This window comes from Dendropsophus ebraccatus, chromosome 1 (genome assembly GCF_027789765.1).
Source record: "Dendropsophus ebraccatus isolate aDenEbr1 chromosome 1, aDenEbr1.pat, whole genome shotgun sequence".
NCBI lineage: Eukaryota > Metazoa > Chordata > Amphibia > Anura > Hylidae > Dendropsophus > Dendropsophus ebraccatus.
Genome location: NC_091454.1, coordinates 198934169 through 198956528, shown reverse-complemented (window position 1 = coordinate 198956528; position 22360 = coordinate 198934169). Strand labels below are relative to the sequence as shown.

At 43.8% G+C, this 22360-nt stretch overlaps 1 protein-coding gene across 2 annotated transcripts; it reads right to left on the bottom strand.

Annotated features, from left to right (window-relative positions):
• Nucleotides 1-5899: 5899 nt before the first annotated feature.
• On the bottom strand, nt 5900-22162 carry SLC25A37 (solute carrier family 25 member 37). Of its 2 annotated transcripts, none has more exons than XM_069961670.1 (4): nt 21798-22162; nt 9553-9781; nt 8748-8804; nt 5900-6981 (listed from the first exon to the last, which is right to left on the bottom strand). In XM_069961670.1, exons 1-4 carry the CDS (start codon nt 21990-21992, stop codon nt 6482-6484), a joined length of 981 nt encoding a protein of 326 aa, XP_069817771.1. In that variant the 5' UTR covers nt 21993-22162; the 3' UTR covers nt 5900-6481. The 2 variants fall into 2 exon arrangements, with proteins under 2 accessions (XP_069817771.1, XP_069817860.1); XM_069961759.1 differs by lacking the exon at nt 21798-22162 and adding an exon at nt 12745-13233.
• Nucleotides 22163-22360: the final 198 nt, after the last annotated feature.

The window sequence follows — 22360 nt, the reverse complement described above, 5'->3', positions numbered from 1 at the left end:
AGAGTTCAACTTTCCGCTTCTAGAACAGAAAGCGATAACACACGAGGCCTTCTCTTCTCTGGGTAGAAAGAAGCATCTAGAACCTTGTAATTCCTGACAAAGCATTTTACACAGCGAAACATTTATGGGGAAAAAAAAACCTGATTAAAAAAAAAAAAGAAAATAATATCCCCAATATTAAAACTAAATATAAAACTAAATGCATACATGTCACACGTAAGGCACATGATGAGCTTCTATAAAAGAAAACAGGGCTCTGTTCTTTGACAACACCTCACAGCTATAGTGCAGAAAGCAGCAATAAAGCAAGGACTCCACAACAGGGCCTGATGTCCAGGATTAGTTAAATAGGGCTACTATCCACCAAACACAGCACCACACCTGTCCACAGGTTGTGCGTGGTAATGCAGCCATATTTACTTTAATGAATTAAAAAAAAAAAATTAAATGGTCCAGCAAAGACCTTATCTACTTTCCCCATACAGAACACAGGCATGCTCCGCATAGCCCTGACAATTTCTGCTCACAACCCAATGATTTCACCATAACAAGCAGGAAGAACATCACACTTACCAGTTTGTATTAGAAATTCCCCCTATATATATCTACACAAAGCTGAATATTTACAAAATTCTAACTTTTTTTTTTTCTATACTTCAACCCCTTAAGGACCGGGCCAATTGTCACTTTTGCGTTTTTGTTTTTTCCTCCTCGCCTTCTAAGACCCATAACTCTTATTTTTCCACCAACAGGACCATGTGAGGGCTTGTTTATTTCAGGAACAGGTGTACTTTGTAATAAAATCTTTCAATCTGCCATAAAATGAATGAATGGAACCCCCAAAATATCATTTATGGGATGAATTTGAGTAAAAAAAAAAGTTTTTTTTTTTTTTGGGTGGGGGGGGGGGGGGGGGGAGGGTTCTATGTTCCCGTAATGCACTTTACGGTAAGACTGGCATCTTTGCATGTTTACTAGGTTTTCTAACGTCTTGCTATTTTTAATAGCAGTAAAACTTTTTTTTTTTTTTTTGCAAACAGGTATATTTAAAATGGCCCTATTGTGACTCTCATATTGCTTTTATTTTTTCACCCACTGGATCATATGGGGTATAATTGTTTGCGCCAGGATCTCTAGTTTTTATTAGCACCATTTTTTTCTAGATTAGATGTATTAATCACTTATCTTTTTTATACATAAAATGTCATTTAAAAAAAAAACAATCCCTGCGTTTTTTTGCCGCTTTTTGTTCACACCAATCACCGTGTGGGAAAAATATTGTTTTACTTTATTAGATCAGACGATGACGCACGCTACGGTATATTATATGTTTATTACTTTTATTTTTATGTATCAAATGGGAAGATTAGAAGATTACACTGCATGGAGGTAAGCAGTACACCTCCGGCAGTGCGATCGGGACCCCTGCAGACACGCTGTGGGGGTCCCGATCGGTAAGTGAAAGGAGATGCTTCTGTCACTTACACTTAAACTTTAAGAGTTTAATTGCAGGCTGTGGCGCAATCGCAGATAGCAGCCGGTCCTCACCCGTACATGTACGACTGCCGTCCTTAAGGGGTTAAAAAAAGGTATTTTTTTTTTCTCTATTTCTCCCAAACATCTGCCTGTCTATGGTCCCCATATAGCAGTCATAGTTACTCTACCTGCTTCTGCATGGTGCCCCCCCATACAGCCATATAGTGTGGGCAATCAGAGGCATACAAAAAGATACTGGTATGGGTATGGCACTTTCAGAATGCACGCACACAAAATAAGACATTTATATCTATAAGGGATTGGCAGGGTAGGGTGGGGTGGGCTACATAACATTAAAACAAAGCATAAAATATAGGGAAAACAAAAAACAGGGGTCCTACACAATCACTACATATAGTAAACACTGTTGAGTGGCGCTTTACATTTATTTAAGAGGAATGAAGTACTCTCCTGGCACATACTGGATGAAATGTTATTGGGGATCACACATCACGTCATGGCCGCCTCTGCCAGCCCCACTTCTGTCCTGTATGCAGTATTGCCGCTTAGTCCTACTGAGGTGAATAAGGACCCTATTACACTGGACGATTATCGTTCGAAAAATTGTTAGATTGTTAGGATTTGAACGATAATAGTCTAGTGTAATAGCAGACAATGATTAAACGGCCAACGAAAAATCGTTAGTCGTTTGATAGAATTTGGACCTATTTTTATAGTTGATCGTTCGCATGGAATAAGACGTAGTTCGTAGTAGCGATGACCGCAACAACGTCATAACTAACGATCATTGTTCTGTGTAATTGGGCGAACGATCTCAGGTCGTTCGCGATCTTTTATTGACGGAAAATCGATTCGTGTAATAGTACCCTAAGGCAGAGTTGTAATACCACGAACAACCTGAGCACAGGTGTAGCACTGTCTCGGATAGAAACAGCTATGTTTTTACCCTGAATAACTCCTCTAAGGGCTCTATTACACGGAGCCATTATCTGCCAAATACAGAAGATATCCTGCCATGTAATGGTGCGTTCACACAGACAGATTTATCTGAAAGATCTTTGAAGCCAAAGCCAGGAACAGACTGTAAACAGGGATCAGGTCATAAAGGAAAGACTAGGATCTATCCTCTTTTGAAATCCATTCCTGGCTTTGGCTTCCAAAATCTGTCAGATAAATCTTTGTGTAAACGCACCCAAATAGAGATCAGTAAACACTTGCTTGTCCGCTGATTGTTGTTGTTCAATATGTCAACAAAATCATTGGCCCCATGACGCTCCATGTAATAGGTGATGCACAGCAGACAGCCGACTAAAGGAAGGGCAGCACGGACATCTATACGGATGCCTGCCTGCATGAGTATCGAGCTGTGTAATCTAGCAGACCGCTGCTCACTTAACCAGCGTGTCAAATACGGCCGTAACATTATACAGCCGTGGGAACAGCAGATAAGGCAAACATTGGGTAGCAGCTTTTAGATTAATATTGAGATTAACAATCATATGAAAGGAGAAAGGAGAGGGGAGAAAGAAAAAAATAAAATAAAGGCCCTGCTCCTGCAGTACCACAGTCAACCTGTAGATGGCATAAGGACAATAGCAATAATTGCTGTGGCTTGTATGAAACACATATCTTCTGCAACCCCGAAACGTGATAATATAAAAGATCACTTTTTTGTTTAGTGTGTTTGTTCTTTTTTAACTTGTAAACTTTATCATTTTAATTTTTAAGATTTATTTAAAAAAAAAAAAAAAAAAAACGGTTGCTACTAAAGTTGCTATTTTCTCTAAATAAAAGGAAGAGTTGCCCCTTTGGACAACTTATATTGGCTTCAATAGGTGTCATGAGGAAAGAGGTTTATCCCTCACTTATCATCCCCCCCCCCCTCTTTCCCCAATATAATAGATAACATGAAAACTATTATCAGGCACTATTAACCTTTAGAGACATGTCAAAAGTTTTGATTGGTCAGTGTACTCCAAGTCATAGCAAAAGCTGGTGACTGCAAAATGTGTAGGCACCAGCAGGGGGCAGTATCTTCACTAAAATAACCTGAAGGCAGGAGGGTGGTTGCATGTACATAATATTGGAGATCGTGCAACAATAGTGTTTGTAGCATGCCATCATAAGAACATGCTGTGTTCTATACATTCCATAAGGCTTTTAGAAAGGCAATATTAGAGAAATTTCTAGAGAATATTAGCACAAAGCCTGTCTATACCCTGTACCTTCTAGTAGTGTTTAAAGGAGTTATTCAGCGTTAGAAAAACATGGCCACTTTCCAGAGACCGCACCACTTTTGTCTCCAGTTTTGGTGTAGGTTTTGCAACTCCATTGAAGTGAATAGAGCTTAATCGAAAACCACACCTGAAATAGAGACAAGAGTCTTCTTTGGAAGAAGAAGGCCATGTTTTTCTAAAGCTGGATAATCCCTTTAAGGCACTTTTGGTTGTACATCTGCATCATTTGGAGCAGTGACATAAAGCAAGAGTGGACCAGGTCGAAATCCCTATTTGCACAGCAGGACACTATGCAGATGCACAGTACCACCCATCATCACTGGTCGAGCACATAAAAGGTTTGGCACTGAGCGACAATGGTCTCCATGGTAACAGACTACATACAAATAAAGTAGTCATACTCCAGTTTAGCTTCCATTTCTTAGTAGAATACATTCAGCAATCTAGCAAGTAGGGAACGTATGCAGGAGTGGAATGTACCAACAGAATTATCAGCCACCGCTTTGAATAAAGCCATAGGCAACTGCCTACTGCTTATGGATTCCGTATCAGACTACCATCGGTCTTTTTAGTTGTTACCAAAGCGACACAAATCTGTGAGGTAACTGTAGACTCTCTTCATTTAACACATTGAAATACAAGGAATTTAAAAAGGTGCACATAGAATTTAAAAGGCAATTTAAAAAAAAATAAAAAATGTTTTTGTTGCCTATAGAAACCAATCACAGCAGAAAAATAAAGCGTGTTGGAATTGGTTGCTATGGGCCACATGACACAAACCTGTCTCCAATCCAGTGACTACTGAATTCTACGACTGTAGAGCAGAAATGTACAAATAAATCACTTTCATTATATCCCATGATGCATCACATCCAAATGACAACATACAAGCACACACTTCAATTTTTCTTTTCTTTTTTCTGGAATTTTACCTAAAATATCAATCATATTTTACTAAGAAGCACACGTGCCCTATGCTGCTCATAAGACATTAGATGGCCGCTGTCTGCCACCTATGGCAGGGTCTTGCGGCCTATTATAGCGGAGCTGCATTGTTTTTTGGTCAATGGATAGTGTTCCCAGCTTTAACTAGCTTATAATTTCTCCTGCAAAGGCAAAAACATTGGGGGGGGATTTATCAAACATGGCGTAAAGTGAAACTGGCTCAGTTGCCCCTAGCAACCAATGAGATTCCACCTTTCATTCCTCACAGACTCTTTGGAAAATGAAAGGTGGAATCTGATTGGTTGCTAGGGGCAACTGAGCCAGTTTCACTTTACACCATGTTTGATAAATCTCCCCCCTGATGTCAAAGATTAATTAAAAATAAGCATGTGCATGGAGGGCCTGACCACCATCTTACATCTGCTACTGCTTAAAGGGAACCTTGTTCAAGCTGTCTGATCTACCCAGCAGCATCTTATAGCGCTGAAGAATCTGTGCAGATGGATATATAGGTTTTTAAGGAAAAGATTCAACAAAATTTGTATTATACCCATTTCAAAACCAGTTCAGTCTGGGCTCTGGAGTCAAGTGGGCGGTCTCACTCAATGACTGACTGTCTACTTTGTACAAGTGTGCACACTAATTAGGACTGCCCATTAGACTGCTTAACTAATACATTAAATTGTATACGAGTCCAATGGGTGGTGTTAAACATGCTGCGAATCACTGAAAGACACTGCCCACTGGACTCCTAAGCACAGAATGAGCAGATATCTAAATGAATATGTTTTACTGAATCTTTTCCCACAAACCTAAATATCAATGTGCTCAGCTTTTCATGCTCTATATCAAGACACTGATAGACTTCATGATGACAGTATCACTTTAAGCCATGTGTCTGCAAACTATGGTGCCCTTAGCTATTGTAAAAATAGGCTGCAAAGCATGATGAGAGCTATACATTCATAATACCTAGGAGATTACCAGGCCAATGCTAAAAAAATTATATATATATATATATATATATATATATATATATATATATATATATATATATATATATATATATTAGTGTGTGTGTGTGTGTGTGTGTGTGTATGTGTATGTGTATATATATATATATATATATATATATATATATATATATATATATATATATATATATATATATATATACATACACACATATACACACACATATACATATACACACACACACACACACACAATAAAATACAATAAAAAAAAAACTATAAAAATGTGGAGCTTATCATCATCATATCATCATACCCAGAATATTTATACCCTGTCTATCCCACTATAGAAAAATACAGCATAAAAACTATTTACAATCTCTCCAAGAATATAGAAACCTTATAATATTAATATATTCTCTAAAATAAAAATCTCGAACTTGTGCGTGGTCTTGTTCTTGGCATCACACGACTATTACAATAGCATAAATAAATAGATATATATAGATATTCATATATATTCTTAGATATATATGTATATGACTTGTGGGCAGTGATCTTTATAAATCTCTGTATAGAACATATACCTGTATGCTGTTACAGCAAAACCACAACCCAGCATTGCTGGTCACCAGTATACATGAGGTTGCCCCATCTCTTAGCCACTATAAATAGGATAAGGTTGAAGACACATTAGACTTTTCATTGTAGACTGGTTGAGGCGCCATAAACAGGTCGCCTCTTGTGCATTTGGCAAAAAATTTTTTTGCAGATTTAATATGATTCCCAGATCAGACTCCATGACCAGGATATATATCTATATCCTTTTTACTGTTTTTTGCTCAAAAAGTACTTGAAAAACTCATAGACAGACCACGCGATGGCAGTAGAAGGCATCTGATATATGACCCGGGCTTGTACACCCTTAAAATACCCAGCCATCCCTCCGAGTTGGTACACCGTCCTAATGGCGTTGGCCATGCCTGAAAGATGTCCGCTGATGTTGACAGAGCTGAGGGCCATGTTCTCTTGAGTGTTCAGTAACGTCTTGCACACATCCAAAGGAGTGGTGGCTGCAGCGGCCACGGCTCCGGCGATCGCTCCGGATACTATGTGAGAAGAGGGGTGGTACTGCCGCTGAGGATTCAGCTGCTCTTGGGTGAACTCATACGTAATGAAGTGGATGGCTTGGAAAGGGATGTTCATGAAGAGCTGGGTGGTGTAACTGCGGTAGAAGGCGCCCACTCCTTCTGTCCTACTTACAGTCCGGATACAGTGCAGCATGCTCCTGTAGGGAGAGTTGTACATCTGCATTCTCTGCTTCACCACTAGGGGGAGGGGAAAAAATATTCAATTATTTTTGCTTGCAATGGATACAACATGGCGAGAGCTATGAATACCTAGTTATGAAGAACGCTAGTAAAAACGAGAGGGTGCTCAACAGACGCTAAGCCCAGCCTTAGTGGCACGGTCCAACAATGATAAAAACACACAGGAAAACTGGGGTGACTATCACTTTAAATGATGACAGCACCACGGTGTGGGTACCAGTGGCAAGACCCATCCATGTCTTGAGGTCAAGAACCCCCGACCTTCTCTGGCTGGGTAGAAGACACTAGAAGTGGTCTTGAAGCCATAAATAGCCAAGTGGGATGTTTTACAAAAGTTTACCTAACTTCCATACAGGTTTTTGTGAATGGGAAGAAAAGTAACTGGTTCAGCTGTCTACCCAACCACCCTTAAAGGTGTACTCCAGAGAAAAAAAAAAGAGTTTTCTTTCAAATCAACTGGTGCCAGAGATTTATAATTTACTTCTATTAAAAAATATCTAATCTTCCAGTACTTATCAGCTGCTGTATGTACTGCAGGAAGTGGTGTATTCTCTCTAGTCTCACACAGTGTTCTCTGCTGCCACCTCTGTCCATGTCAGGAACTGTCCAGAGCAGGAGCAAATCCCCATAGAAAACCTCTCCTGCTCTTCAGACTTAGAATATACCACTTCCTGCAGGACATAAAGCAGCTGATAAGTATTGGAAGACAAGATTTTTAACACAAGTAAATTACAAATCTCTGACACCAGTTGATTTAAAAGATTTTTATTTATTTTTTGCTGGAGTACCCCTATAATCAAGCCAGAGAAGGTCAGGGGTCCATAATGTTGAGAGAGAAGTGGGTCATAGAGGTGGGACCCGCTACTAGCAGGCACATATGACCTATACTGTGCATATGCCATAGAGGTCCAGATGGGAACACCCCTATAACATCACAATGTAACAGCCTGGGGCCAGTATGAGGGCTCGTTCACATCATAATCTTGCCCTCTAATGCACGGATATGATGGTCTGGATGGTGTCCTGTGGCAAACTTTTCGTTTCCAAAGTGACTGTATACCAGTGCTATCCACAAAGCACACCGCGCATGCCAAGAGGCCAGAGAGTCAGCCACAGTGCCAAGCACAACACTACATTTCCATTCTCTGCCTCTCATGCTTACAAGACAAGTGTCCTCTGCATGCTGGGAACATCCTAGATGAAGCAATGTGTGAGTCACATCCTAGAAGAGCTCCTGTAGAGAGGCGCTGGCATACAGTCTAATAATCTGCAGCCGAGAGAGCAGGACTATGGCTACACAAAGGCCAGAGTCACATGACATATAGATATACAGTATAATACATGTGGCTGAGATTATATATATATATATACACACACATACATATAAACACATATGTACATACACACACATTATAATCTATCTATCTATCTATATCTCATCTAGATGACGTGGAGTCTTTGCTGTCTGCGGTCTTACCACAAGACTCACTCGGTGGTGCTACTGAATGATTTTAACTATTAAGTGACTGCTGCAGGTCATTCATTCACTGAGACAACAAGATCTCTTGTAATAGTGAGGAATGGAGTGCAGGAGTGTACAAGGTTGCATCACTTTATTATACAGTGATGAACTCTACTGACATGGTACTAGGCCAACAGATGAGGAAAGAGGGGGAGAGTGCATGCAAATAGATAGAATAACCATAGGGAAAGTGAATAACTGCCTATGGCCTAGTGAACGGACAAAAGAAAATGTAGCGTACCTTCTGCCGGGTTCATGACGGCATCATGCAGCACAGTTGCCAGACTTCCTGCCACCCCTACAGATCAAATGAAGAATTAAACATATGGGAAATGTGACAAAATACACGTACAAACCAATAAGATGGAGAACTACATAGCTTCTAAATTCTGGACTTGTGCCTGTATGATTCTCCAATCATGCCAGCTCTCTCATTGTGCCCGCATGATCGGCATAAGGACTGTGGCTGTACAATACAACTACATTAATTGCTGGGATAAAAAAGTTGTTCATGATCAGAAAAACAGCGCCACTTCTGTCCACAGGTTGTAGGTGGTATTGCAGCTTTGCGCCTTTCATTTCAATAATACCAAGTTGCAGTATGTAGTACAGTTGCTGAGCTGCAGACACTCGCTTACACAGCCTATTGAAGGGCTCAATGATCATGCAGCAAGGTGTATGTATGTGTGTGTGTATATATATATATATATACACACACTTTTATATATTATACTTGCCTGTCATATATATATATGACAGGCAAGTATAATCTCGATTATTTACTTTACACAATCATCAGTTGTCGGCTGGATATCACTATTACACATAGCGATACGTCGCTGGCGGCCGATGATTTTTAAACACGTTGAAAGACAATGATCAGCTGACTATGGGCCGATCATGAAGAAATATCTGCCAAAATTTGCTGGATTGGGCAGATAATCACTCTGTGTAATGTAGACATCAGGGGAGGCTCAGTATCCCGTACACTGCACGCAGCAGCACTAGCTATAGGTAACTGGGCCGAGCAGCAACAAGGACTTTACCATTCGCCAGGTGACTGTTGCCCACGTGGTTGAAATAGCCTCCTATGGTGGTCTTCATTTTCTCATAACATGCAAAGTAGAGAGCATGTGCGGGGCCAGCACCCAGCATGGTCACATTGATTCCTCGCAGTGGGGTCAGCAGGCCTTCTGACCGGACCATCCTCCTCAGAGCCTCTAGCACTCCTCGGTACTGGGCGTTGGGGTCAGGCTGCAAGCTCTGCATTCTGGTCTGAAAAAATACGACATAAAAAAGGTTTAATATTTTCTACTTAAGTATATTTCCCACAGAGATAAGCAGCGCCATAGACACCGGACCGCCGCTTATCCCGCACAATACTAATAGCGCATGTTTTCATAGCAGATGCTGGCCGGAATCCAAGCAATGTCTAATAGGATAATGTCTGTATAAGCCGAGCCATTAAACTTCTCTGAACCTTGTGCATTATTCAAGGAGGATTACACAACCCAGGCGTAACAATCATTAACACGCTGTAAACCCAGCTCACCATCGCCGTCCTCATACGGGTCACCAGACCTCCTTCCTGCTGCCAGGCCTGCCCGTACTTGTGGAAGCATCCTACACAGACTGGTACTGAATGTTACAGCAGGTAGGAAAACAAAGTGGGTGTGCCAGGCAATCCGTACCCCCCCCCCCCACCGGAGTGGTGACACACTGACCCGGCACCCATTGGATCATTATGGAGGTCCGGGTCTGGAATGGATTCCCAGTTCATCAGCAGACACTAGCTGTTGATGACACTTGTGTTCCGTTAATGGATCCACAAGGGAGAGACAAAGATGCCTCGCAGTGGTGCATGAGCAGTTTATAACCTCTTTGGGCCAAAACTGATTGGCTACATAAGAGGCAACAACCATGAAACAGCTGTCTGCACATGGGTAAGTATGCCTTCTGGGGGAGTTTCTGGCTTGGCTTAATTAATCCCCAGTCATGTTCTATGGCATCTTAAAGCAGTTGAACACAGACTTATATGGAAATTGTTTTAGATATTTATTAGTATTTTTACAGCACTGTACTATGTTAAACACACAGAAGGTAACCTAAAATCAAGAAACCACATGAATAAAGTCAATGACAAACTAGTACATAGGAAGAGAGGACCGTACACACGAGGGCTTGCAAGCTACAAGGTGAGGGGAGCAGCTGTCCTGCAAATTTCCAGGATGGTCTAAGCTGTAAGGACCAATAAAGCAACTCTGTACCCACAATCTGCCCCCCCCCCCCCCCACCACCACCACCAAACCACTTGTACCTTCACATAGCTGCTTTTAATCCAAAATCTGTCCTGCAGTCCAGTCGGCAGGTGATGCAGTTATTGTCCTATAAAACAACTTTTAAACTTGCAGCCCGTGCCAAACGGAAGTAACTGTGCCCTAACTTTGCACCACCCCTCCGTCCCTCCTCCCCACTATCTTCATCATTAGGAATGTCACTGAAACATTTTCTCCTGTCTGAACATTGCACAGGTGCCTTAACGATCCAGCCCATGTGCCGGGCTGCCACAGGTGAGGAATAGGAGGCAATCTGCCTGGAGCATTCCTAATGATAAGGAGGGCAGGGAGGAGGGACAGAGATTGTGCCAGCCTAATGCATACACAATCTAAACCCCGGCCGTAGGGCACGGAGCTGCCAGTTTTAAAAGTAGTTTTTTAGGACAATAACTGCATCACCAGCCGAACGGACCCCAGGACAGATCTTGGATTAAAAGCAAATATCCGAAGGTACAAGCGGTTTGGGGGGGGGGGGGGGGGGGGGGGGGCAGATTGTGGGTACAGAGTCGCTTTAAATTTATAGGGATATTTCAGTTTTAGTCAAGTGATGACTGATGGTGCTGCCAAGACTCTGATGCTGATCTCAAAACAGAAATGAATGAAGCAGAGTGGCAGTTCCTCTGCATGGAAGAACACAGAAGTTGTTCTAGGGATCCCCAGTAGTGCAACGCAGCCAAACAATATGCGATAACCAGGACGTCTATAATTCGAATAGCCCTTTAAGCAGTAGCCCTACACCACACATTAATGTCAAGATCCAGAGCAGTAAAATTCTACCAAGTCTGAATACACCCTAAGGGTACTATTACACAGAACGATAATTGGCCCAATTCGGCCGATTATCATTCCATGTAATAAATACAACGATCAGCCGATGACAACGATCTGCTGATTGTTAATATAGGTTCTGACCTCCTATTTTTGTCGTCCGCCGTAGCGGTGCACGGGCAGCGACTAACTATATACATTACCCATCCACGTTCCAGGGCTGCTGCTGCGGTCTTCTCCCCAGGTCCCACGCGCTGTAACATCAGAGTGGCATGTCAGATGACAGGCCGCCCGGCCAATCTCAGGCCGCGGCGGTCCCGGCCTGTGATTGGCTGAGTGGCCTGTCAGCTGACAGGCCACTCTGACGTCACAGCGCGCGGGACCTGGGGAGAAGCGGATTGCAGGAGCAGCTCTGGAACATGGATGGGTAATGTATATAGTTATGCAAGGGCATTGGTAACAATGTCCCTGCAGCCCTTGTTTAACGATTATTGGGCCGTGTAATAGGCCCAGTAAACGAGCGGCGATCTAGCAGATCGCCGCTCGTTTACAGGTATTATCGGGCCATCATCGGCCTGTGTAATACCACCCTAAGGCTATGCTCCCACGCAGGATTTTTGCTCAGTATTTTGCAACCACAATCAGGAGTGGATTAAAAACACAGAAAGGCTCTGTTCACACACTGATGACATTGAATGGATGGCTGCCATTTAATGGCAAATAACGGCCATTGTTTAAAATAACAATTAATTGTCAGCCATCCACTCAATTTCATCAGTGTGTGAACAGAGCCTTTCTGTGTTTCCAATCCACTCCTGGTTTTGGTTGCAAAATGCTGACCAAAAAAACAGAGGAAAAATAGTGTGGGAACATAGCCAAAGGCCAGTTTCACACAAACATAATACAAATGCAAACATTTTTGCAACTATATCAAGGCTGCAAGTCCAGGCCTGACTGCATGTTTACCAATCTGAAGTGACAGCTGTCAGGCTGGGTGATCAGGTCTGTGGTCAGGATGGGATTTGCAGCTGTGTATGTGGATATATTATGCTTAAAAGGGATATTTGGGTTCCTGGAAATCATGGTTATGCATTATATAGAAAGGAAATGTGCAGAAAAGTAGTGAGACCTTACTTTTTTGTGTTTCTTCGGCTGCCATTGGAGTCAATAGGAGGGGTGTTTTTTTCTAGTGACACCTCATTGTTTCACAACTGAGTCACACGTAACGGATCCGCAATGAAATCCAGTGCTGTCCCTTACTCTTATTCTGAATAGGATTACATACTTGCAGCAGAACTTTCATCCCACTGCGAGTAAGTAAATGGCGTCCGAACCGTGGAGGCCCGATGCGTACATTACCTGGTCCCGCCAGGACAGCGCACAGATTGGCTGAGCGGGACGTTAGGATGCCAGGAGCCACAGGAGGAGGCCGGAGCACAGACCAGGTAATGTATGCACAGGGCTGCCATGGGTTAAGGGGGGCAGCATTTACATACTTGCAGCGAGATGACCAGGACAGATGTACTGCAATGTTTCTATTCATTGACAGCCAGCGGAGATCTCTAGAAGCTGCAAAATTAATAGAAATATATTGATACATTGTATAACTAGTCAAGCAGCCATAACCTGTGTCACTTTGTCATCCTAGACAGGCAAATCATATATGACAACCTAAAGATATCTAACACTATATATAGCCACCATGCAGTCACCTTCAGGACAATGAGACTGCAGTAGCTTTCCATAAAACTAATGGCACATAAAAGGTTAACACTTCATCCTACAAGTCACCTTGCCATGCTGAGAGTCAATGGACAAGCTGGGTATATAGAAACCTTACGGAGAGATTTATCTGACAAATCTTTGAAGCCAAAGCCAGGAACAGACTATAAATAGAGAACAGGTCATAAAGGAAAGACTGAGATTTCTCCTCTTCTCAAATCCATTCCTGTCTTTGGCTTAAAAAATCCGTCAGATAAATCTTTGTGTAAACGCACCTCTAGTATACAGCGTTCAATAGACTCCTGAGGGTGTAACGCACAGCTAGTCATTAACCTGATAAGAACACTGCTGTGATGGCTATTTTTTCGCAGCAGTGCAGCCATGTTGCTTTTCAGCCTGTGAGCTCATATCAAGCCCCTTAATGCATTTTTTTTTGCTCCTATACATAGGAAGCGCCTGATACCTCTGGTGAACGGGGTCGGTCGCATCCTATATACCATGTAAGAGCGAGTACACAAGTATTGATTGAGTAATCCATCCTGGTGTAGTAACTCTGGCTATGTACACAGCCTATCGCCATGCAGATAAGATTGCATCGGCTCCTTCCTCATTCTCTCCTTAAGCAAAAACTTTAGATAAATATAGTATATAGTACAATATGTCATCCTAATGACTGGCGGGGATCTGAACACCCAGGCCCTGACCAAAATTTTTTATAAAGAATTTTGGTGGAACAATCCCTTTAAATGGTTAGTCCAGCCTATAGTGTACATTTGGAGTCTCCTGCAGAGGCTGGGAACCTTCAGCCCTAGAGCTGTTGCAGAACTACAATTCCCATCATGCCTGGACAGCCTCCGGCTGTCCAGGCATGATGGGAATTGTAGTTCTGCAACAGCTGGAGGGCCGAAGGTTCCCCCCCATCCCTGATCTATCACAACACAAGTCAGACAAGAAAGGTACATAAAACATCCTATTTCAGTCATGATCCTCAAACAAAGATAAACTCCGCTCTGCTACATCTGTAAGCAGCCCCTACGCTCCTGCCCTGCGCCGATATCCTGTCACATCGCTGAGCAGCACATGCCAGGGATGACACGGCACTTTTTTACCTCAGACATTCAGCCAAATAGACCGGGCGGGGGAGTTAAGTTAGCATTTAGCGAGATGAAGATATTAGTCGAGTCCTGGCAGCGGCACTAAGCCACTTCATCTGCTGCATAAGCCCCACGTTTTATGGACTCGTCGGGAACGTAACCGCTGAACGGGAGCCGCTTGCCAGGGCTCATTTATGTAACCATGGCCGCCACGTGATGAATGCTTTCCCTGCTCAGTAGGCTAATCTCCCCTGTAATTCTGGAAATCCTCCGCATTACAAGACACAAGCAATTTACCACAAGATAAGGAAGTGCTGGGATTTCTAAAGACCTGGCACCGTGTGATGCCGATGCAATAGTACACACCGAAATGTCACCTCCTACTAGATCATAGAAGGCCCACGGGGCGTGCTCTGTGACTTGTTCTGTTCTGGCAATTCTTCAGATTATCTATGTTTCTGGTAAAACCGGGGGCCATAACAACACCCATAAAGGTTATCATATGGTTATCATGGAATTCTACAGTATGACCAGGTTATAAAAAGCAGGACAACCTTGTGCAAGAGAGCCACGGGGAGGTGACAACCAGGGCCAAAAGAGCTGCGGGTAAGACCGACAACTCGGGCCAAGGAGAGTCGCTGGGGTGAGGTGGGGGGTGGTATGACAACCTAGGCCAAGAGAGCCGCAAGGCAGGGGGAGGAGGGGCTCCTATGACAACATTGGCCAAGAGACTCATTGGGGGGGGGGGGGGGGGAGAGATAGACAACCCGGGCCAAGAGAGCCGTGGGGGGGGGGGACCTGGGCCAGGAGAACCATGGGGAAGGGGGGTATGGGGGGCCCACAACAGCCGTAGGGGGGACTGACAACCCAGCCAAGAGAGCTACAGGGAAGATCCGTGGGGGGGTGGTATGACAACAAGGGCCAAGAGAGCCACAGGGGGGACCCAGGCCAAGAGAGAGGCGACAACCTGTGCCAAGAAGGCTGCAGAGAGATGACAAGGCACACAAAGACACCTGACCAGAGATGACAATCCCTAGAAAGAGCCCTACAGGGCTGATAACTACAGAAGAGTGAGCCTCAAGCACACTTGGGTTCTTACGAATCCGAGATATGGCCTGTGGCTGTATCCATGTTTTCCAGGCAGCGTTAGAGCTGCATCCAACTTCTGCAGCTGCCAGTAATTAAATGCTGCATGCAACCAACCCGATCTTTACTGACAACCCATGACAAAAGGAGCCACACACTGCAGACAATCCAAGAGCCAACAACAATCCAAGAGCCAACAACAATCCAAGAGCCAACAAGCCCTACTGAGAGCTGCACAATTTTTCCCTGGAAAGCTTTATCAGACATCATAATAGTTGTCACCCAGCTTTCCTCTACGTGTCACCTCCACCTCTTATCCCTTAACCATAATTAACATTTACAAGGAAGTTAGAATTATAAAAACAGATTAGTCAGCGAGAAGTTCCTGTCATATCAACAGCTGGACAGAGACCCCTCCCTGTAATAACTACGGAGCCATCTTCTCCTACAACGTTCTCTTCAGTTGTATCTAATTCTGGGAAAGTTGTGTTACAAGCAATATGGCTGCTACTACAGCTCTCGGTCCCTAGCCTTGTCACCGAACTACCCAGTCCAGGTAAATAGGTGACCTAATCCTGCTCACAGCTGAAAGGCCGCTACAATTGTATCCCACTTAGGAAGGCGTAGACATCAGACTGATATATGTTACCTACACTGATACATTGTAGCCACATGTGTTACTGATGTGCTTAGACCACAGAGGACTCACTAGACTGGATACATCTGTAACTGTTGGGAGTATAAATGATTAGGAGGGATTAGAGAGGAGTATATATCTCCTGAAATTCAATAAATCTGTCAGATTCCTTTTGTTTCAAAAGTGTCCTGAAAAGTATGTTCAGTCGCAGGGACATCTATCAAAGACAAGGGTCCCTGCTCCTGCACAGTACACTGAGAGGTGACAGACATTCACTGGTCCGGGTGCAGAGCATCAGACCCATTGAAGTGTAAGCTGATCATGTGATCATTTACACAAGAATAAACCAATATAAAAAAAAGTAATTGAAAGCACACACACACTGCGTTTTTGTCAATGTGTGGCTGTTTTCCTTACAGTATGTTTCATTTTGACACCCAGAAAAGTGTGGTCAAACACATTAGTGTATAAAAAAAAAAAAAATTACATACATTGCAATTTATTTTTCTTATAACATAAGTCAATGGGCAACAAAGTGTGCTGTATGACATATGGCAGCATCCGTTTTTACCATCTGTTAATGTATGCTTTTTTTCTTTTTTAAGTGTGTAAAATAAACAAAAAGAAAAAACACAGTGATCAGGAGTGCAGAATTCCACTAGGTCAACTTCTGGTGTAAGGGTGGGTTCACACATACCAGAATCTCAGTGGATTTCATGCTGCAAGTTTGCAGCGAATCCACGGCGATTCCTGGCACTGTCAGTTTGTATTTTTCATTCTGCTGCGAGTATGTAAACGCCGCCCCCCTTCACCCGCTGCGGCCCAGTGAATACTTTACCAGTCCATGCTCTGGCTTGCTTCTGTGGCTCCCGAATCCCTGACGTCCCCCTCAGCCAATCAGTGCGCTGTCCCCCCACAGCCACTGATTGGCCGAGTGGTAAGCCAGATAGCTGGGAGCCTCAGAAGCAAGCCAGAGCATGGACCGTTATTCACTGGGCCGCAGCGGGTGAAGGGGGGCGGCGTTTACATACTCACAGCGGAATGAAGTATGAGAGAATGTAAACTGATTGAAACTGACAGTACAGGAATCTGCTATGTGTGAACCCACCCTTAAAGAGGACCTGTCACCCCCCATCTGGAGAGAGGTCCAGTGTCCATAGAGAATGAATGGAGCCGGACTCATCTCTGCAGCACGCGCACGGCTCTATTCATTCTCTATGGACGCCGGATTCCTGACTTTTTTTTGTTTTTGTTTTTTTTATAATCAACCTTACCCCACAAGATCTTGCATGGAGCCCCAGACAAAGGAAGATTGACAGTCATCCTGTGTTTCTTCCATTATCTAATCTTTTCGGCAACAGTTGTTACCTTCTCGCCAAGCTGTTGGCCTATTCTGTAGCCCATCCCAGCCTTGTGGAGGTCTACAATTTTGACCCTGGTGTGCTTAGACAGCTCTTTGGTCTTGGCCATGGTGGAGAGGTTGGAGTGTTATTGATTAAGTGTGTGTGGGGACAGGTGTTTTTTTTTTTTTTTTTTTACACAGGTAACAAGTTCAAACGGGTGCAGGTAATACCAGTAATGAGTGCAGAGTAGGAGGAGCTTCCTTAAGAAAAACTAATGGTACTTTTACACGGAGCGATAATTCACACGATTAACGATTTAGAATGATCGATGTTTTTTTCATAACGATCAGCGTTTATACGGAACGATACATCGTACGGAATAATCGTTTTGCGATCGCTTAAGCCTATCTCACACATAGGTGAAATTGTTGAAAGAATGTTTACACGAACGATCTGCGAATTTTTTGCGAACGATCAACGACGATTTGAGAAGTTGCTGAAAGATCAAAATGAACGATTTCTCGCTCATCGCTTGATCGCTTGCTGCGTTTACACGTACGATTATCGTTCGAATTCGACCGTTATCGTGCAAATTCGAACGATATATCGTTCAGTGTAAAAGGACCATAACAGGCCTGTGAGAGCCAGAATTCCTGCTGGTTGGTAGATGATCAAATACTAAGGGTGCCTTTACAGAGATTTATCTGACAGATTTTTAAAGCCAAAGCCAGGAACAGACTATGAACAGGCAACAGGTCATAAAGGAAAGATTGAGATTTCTCCTCTTCTCAAATCCATTCCAGGCTTTGGCTCCAAAAATCTGTCAGATAAATCTCTGTGCAAAGGCACCCTTATTTCATGCAATATCAAACAATGTGATTTCTAGGATTTTTTTTATATAGATTCCGTCTCTCACAGGTGAAGTGTACCTATGATAAAAATTACACACCTCTCCATTCTTTGTAGGTGGGAAATCAGTAGTGTATCAAATACTTATTTTCCCCGCTGTATATAGAATAGGAACACTGATCAGTTGAGTGTGCATTACACAAGAGGAGGTTAACCTTTTAGTTCTGCAACAGCTGGACAGCCACAAGCCACCGATCTAGGATACGCCATCATGAGAGTAGTAGTTTTGCAACAGTATTGGTAACACGGCTCATTGTGCATACACTGATCATAAAAAGCCGCGTAGGTAACACCCATACTAGTAACACACGACTACTACACCCTCCCCACTGTGCACGTGTAGTACAGAGCCGCCTTTATATGTGACACTTAGGGTAGAAGTGTAAAAAGGGACAGCTAAGGACAAAGATCATCAATGAGAGGGAGCGGACACCGTGACCTGCGGCCTACAAAGCAAACTTCACAGAAGCCGTTATAATACCAGCAGCTGGTGGAAAATGCTGAATGTACATTGGATATAGTCACCCTGCAAAAATAATGTATTAATACAGTCAAAGCTGTCATCTGTATACAATGTATAGAAAGTGTGGCCATACGTGCAGAAGGGTCAGTAGTCCTATTTGTCTTTGTGGCTACTAAATGAATCCCAGTGGTACCTAGATGCCATAGTACAGGGTATATACTGCATGGACCAAATATATGAAAGAACAGTACAGAGATCTTGTAAGTGATCTGTTTATAGTGAGACCTGTAACAATGACAAGGGGGCATCTTCTGTATCTAGAGGAAAGAAGGTTTCACCATCTTCACAGACAGAATTCTTTACTGTAAGAGTAGTGACTATGGGATTCTCTACTAGAATATGTTGTCATGGCCGATTCATTGAACAAGTTCAAGAGGGGCCCTTGTAAGTTACAATATCAGCTGAAGTTAAGTTTTGGAGGGTAAGAAATCGATCCAAGGATTTTGTCTGATTGTTCTATATAGAATCTGGAAAGAATATTTCCCCTAGAATGGGGCAAAAGTAGAGATGAGCGAATATGCTCATCGGACTGCGGCGCTTTGAAGTGTGCTCCGCTCCGTGCCGCTCATTCCCAGGTGCTGGAAAAAAAGATGGATCCCGTCCTGGGAAACTGGGAGAAGATTCCCAGGACGGGACCCATCTTTTCCCAGCACCTGGAAAGGAGCGGCATGGAGCGGAGCACACTTCAAAGCGCCGCAGGCCGATGAGCAGAATACAGATAGGGACGAAGCGCTACTGTATATTCGCTCATCTCTAGGCAAAAGTAAAATTCCCAAAGCTTTGGCTGTCCAGGCATGATGGGAATTGTAGTTTTGGAGGGTTAAAGGCTCCCTATCTTTGGATTTTAGGATGGACTTGAGTCTTTTAAGGCTTTTCAAAATATGCCCTCTTCGTCACCACAGACATACTGTCAAGCAAATAGCATCCACATCTTACATCAGGGATGGGAAACCTTCGGCTCTCCAGCTGTTACAAAACTACAATTCCCATCATGCCTGGACAGCCGAAGGTTCCCCATCCCTGCCTTACATCAATGTTCTCAAACTCCTGACTGCCAGCTGTTGCTAACCTACAACTCCTATCAAGCCTTGACGGCCATCGTGAGTTGTTGTTCGCTGAAATTCACCACATGCGTACTTTACATCACATCAGTGTTCTCCAACCAGGCACTCGCCAGTAATTCCAAAACTCCTATGATCCCCTGACAGCTTACATGATTGGGGTTCTGCAACCACTAAGGAGTCATGTAAATTAAATTCACCTTAAGTGACTACAACTCCTATCATGCTTAGCTAGCCACAGGCTGGATCTACAATGAAGGGTTATAGGTTTGACTTGGGCTTTTTTTTAACTATTTGGCTACAGTTCTCACTTTCCTCCCCATTCCACACAGTCATGTAAATGACAGGCATCGTACATTAACATTCCCCAACCCAGGACTCACCAGTGGTCTGAGGCTATCAGGGCATGATGAGAGTTGTAGTTCTGCAACCACTGAAGAGTCATGGGCTGAAAAACATTGCATATCAATTACGAGACCAATCGGCTGTTGCAAACTACAAATCCCAGTACCCACTATATCCTGACAACCTGCTGCTGTTAGGGCATGATAGGAGTTGTAGTTCTGCAATTGCTGGAGAACCTTTGAAGTGTGGCTCTCCAGTGGTTGCAAAACTACACGTACCATCATGCTCTAACAGCAGCAGTATGTTGGGACATACCAGGAGTTGAAGTCTTACAACATAGGTCTTGTAAATGGCACATGAATTTACATCAATTTCAAACCTTCCAGTGGCTGCAAAACGACAACTCCCATCATGTCCTGACAGTCTCAGGCTGTTGTAGGTTTGCAACCACTGGAGTCATGGAGGTTGGAGAACATTGATGTTAGGGTCCTTTTACACGGAAAGATTATCCGACAGATTATCTGCCAAAGATTTGAAGCCAAAGCCAGGAACAGACTATAAACAGGTCATAAAGGAAAGCCTGAGATTTTTCCCTCTTTTCAAATCCATTCCTGGCTTTGGCTTCAAATCTTTGGCAGATAATCTCTGTGTAAATGGACCCTAAGGTGCCTGTCACTTACCTGAGCCATTGCAGAACTACAACTCCCACCATGCCCTGACAGGAGTTGTAGTTTTGCAACAGCAAGGCGGCCATTGCTGTACATGTTTAAAGGGGTTATCCAGCGCTACAAAAACATGGCCACTTTTCCCCCCTACTCTTGTCTCCAGTTCAGGTGCAATTAAGCTTCATTTACTTCAATGGAACAGAGTTCCAAACCCCACCCAATCTGGAGACAAGAGAGAGGGGGGAAAGTGGCCATGTTTTTGTAGCGCTTGATAACCCCTTTAACTTGTTCCTTTCGCTGAACGCACTTGGGCACAGACACAAAGCTTCCATTGTGCACAGATGAGAGCTCCACCTGTGTACTATATAGGTGCCAACCCCACCGGAGACTGTCTAGTCACTTCCGTCATTGAAAAATTTACATAAATTAGAAAGCGATGGATATGACTCTGTGGATCTGACTATTGGGACCCCGATTGATCTTTATAGGAGGGGGGCAAGAAAGGTCTATCAATTAGAATGGATTGGTATATGTAGTTGGTGCAAAACTACAACTCCCAGCATGCCCTGACAGCCGCAGGCTGTCAGGGCATGCTGGGAGTTGTAGTTTTGCACCAGCTGCAGAGATACAGGATGGAGATCACTGTTCTAGTCACTTGCAATAATAAAATGCAATAATATTTAGAGGGATTGCTCTCTTATAATATTTCTTCTTAAAGGGGCTCTCCTACTGTAGAAATCAAAGCCATGCCGTGCTACAGTAGAGCGCCATGACACCTGTCACACGGCCCCGCCCCCCTCACCTTGACAGAGTCCACCGGATACATGACAGTGTGCTCCAGGATACCGGCCACGGCCCCGGCCGTCATGTGAGTCAGCGGAGACACCCCCTCCGGTAAGCTCTCGTACTCGTCGCCTTCACCGGGCAAGGCGGGAACTCCTTCCCTCGCTTCCATTGAAAGACCGGGACTCCGTAGCTCCATGGAGCTGACAGCCATACGAGCGCAGACCCCTCCCCCTGGACGTAGCGAGCAGGCCAAGCTCTGCCCGCCGACTGAAGCCAAAACTCTGCTTTCTCCAGCCTACTACTCCAAAGCGACGTCACGTGGGCAGGGTGGGGGCGTGGCTACCTGACAGCGCGAGGCTACCCGGCCCGCGGCGTCCTCTCTCTTACCTAGGAGACCAAAAGTGTTGCGCGTTCCTGATTGGCTCTCGGAAAAGTTACAACTTACTCGTGCCACGCCCACTTTAGTTATGGAACGAGGAGGTCACGTGAACGCGGGAAGATGAGAGGAAAAAAAAAAAGCCTGGGATGGAATGCGGGAGAGTTCAGAATACTTGATTTCGCTTTTCACAGTGGAGATAA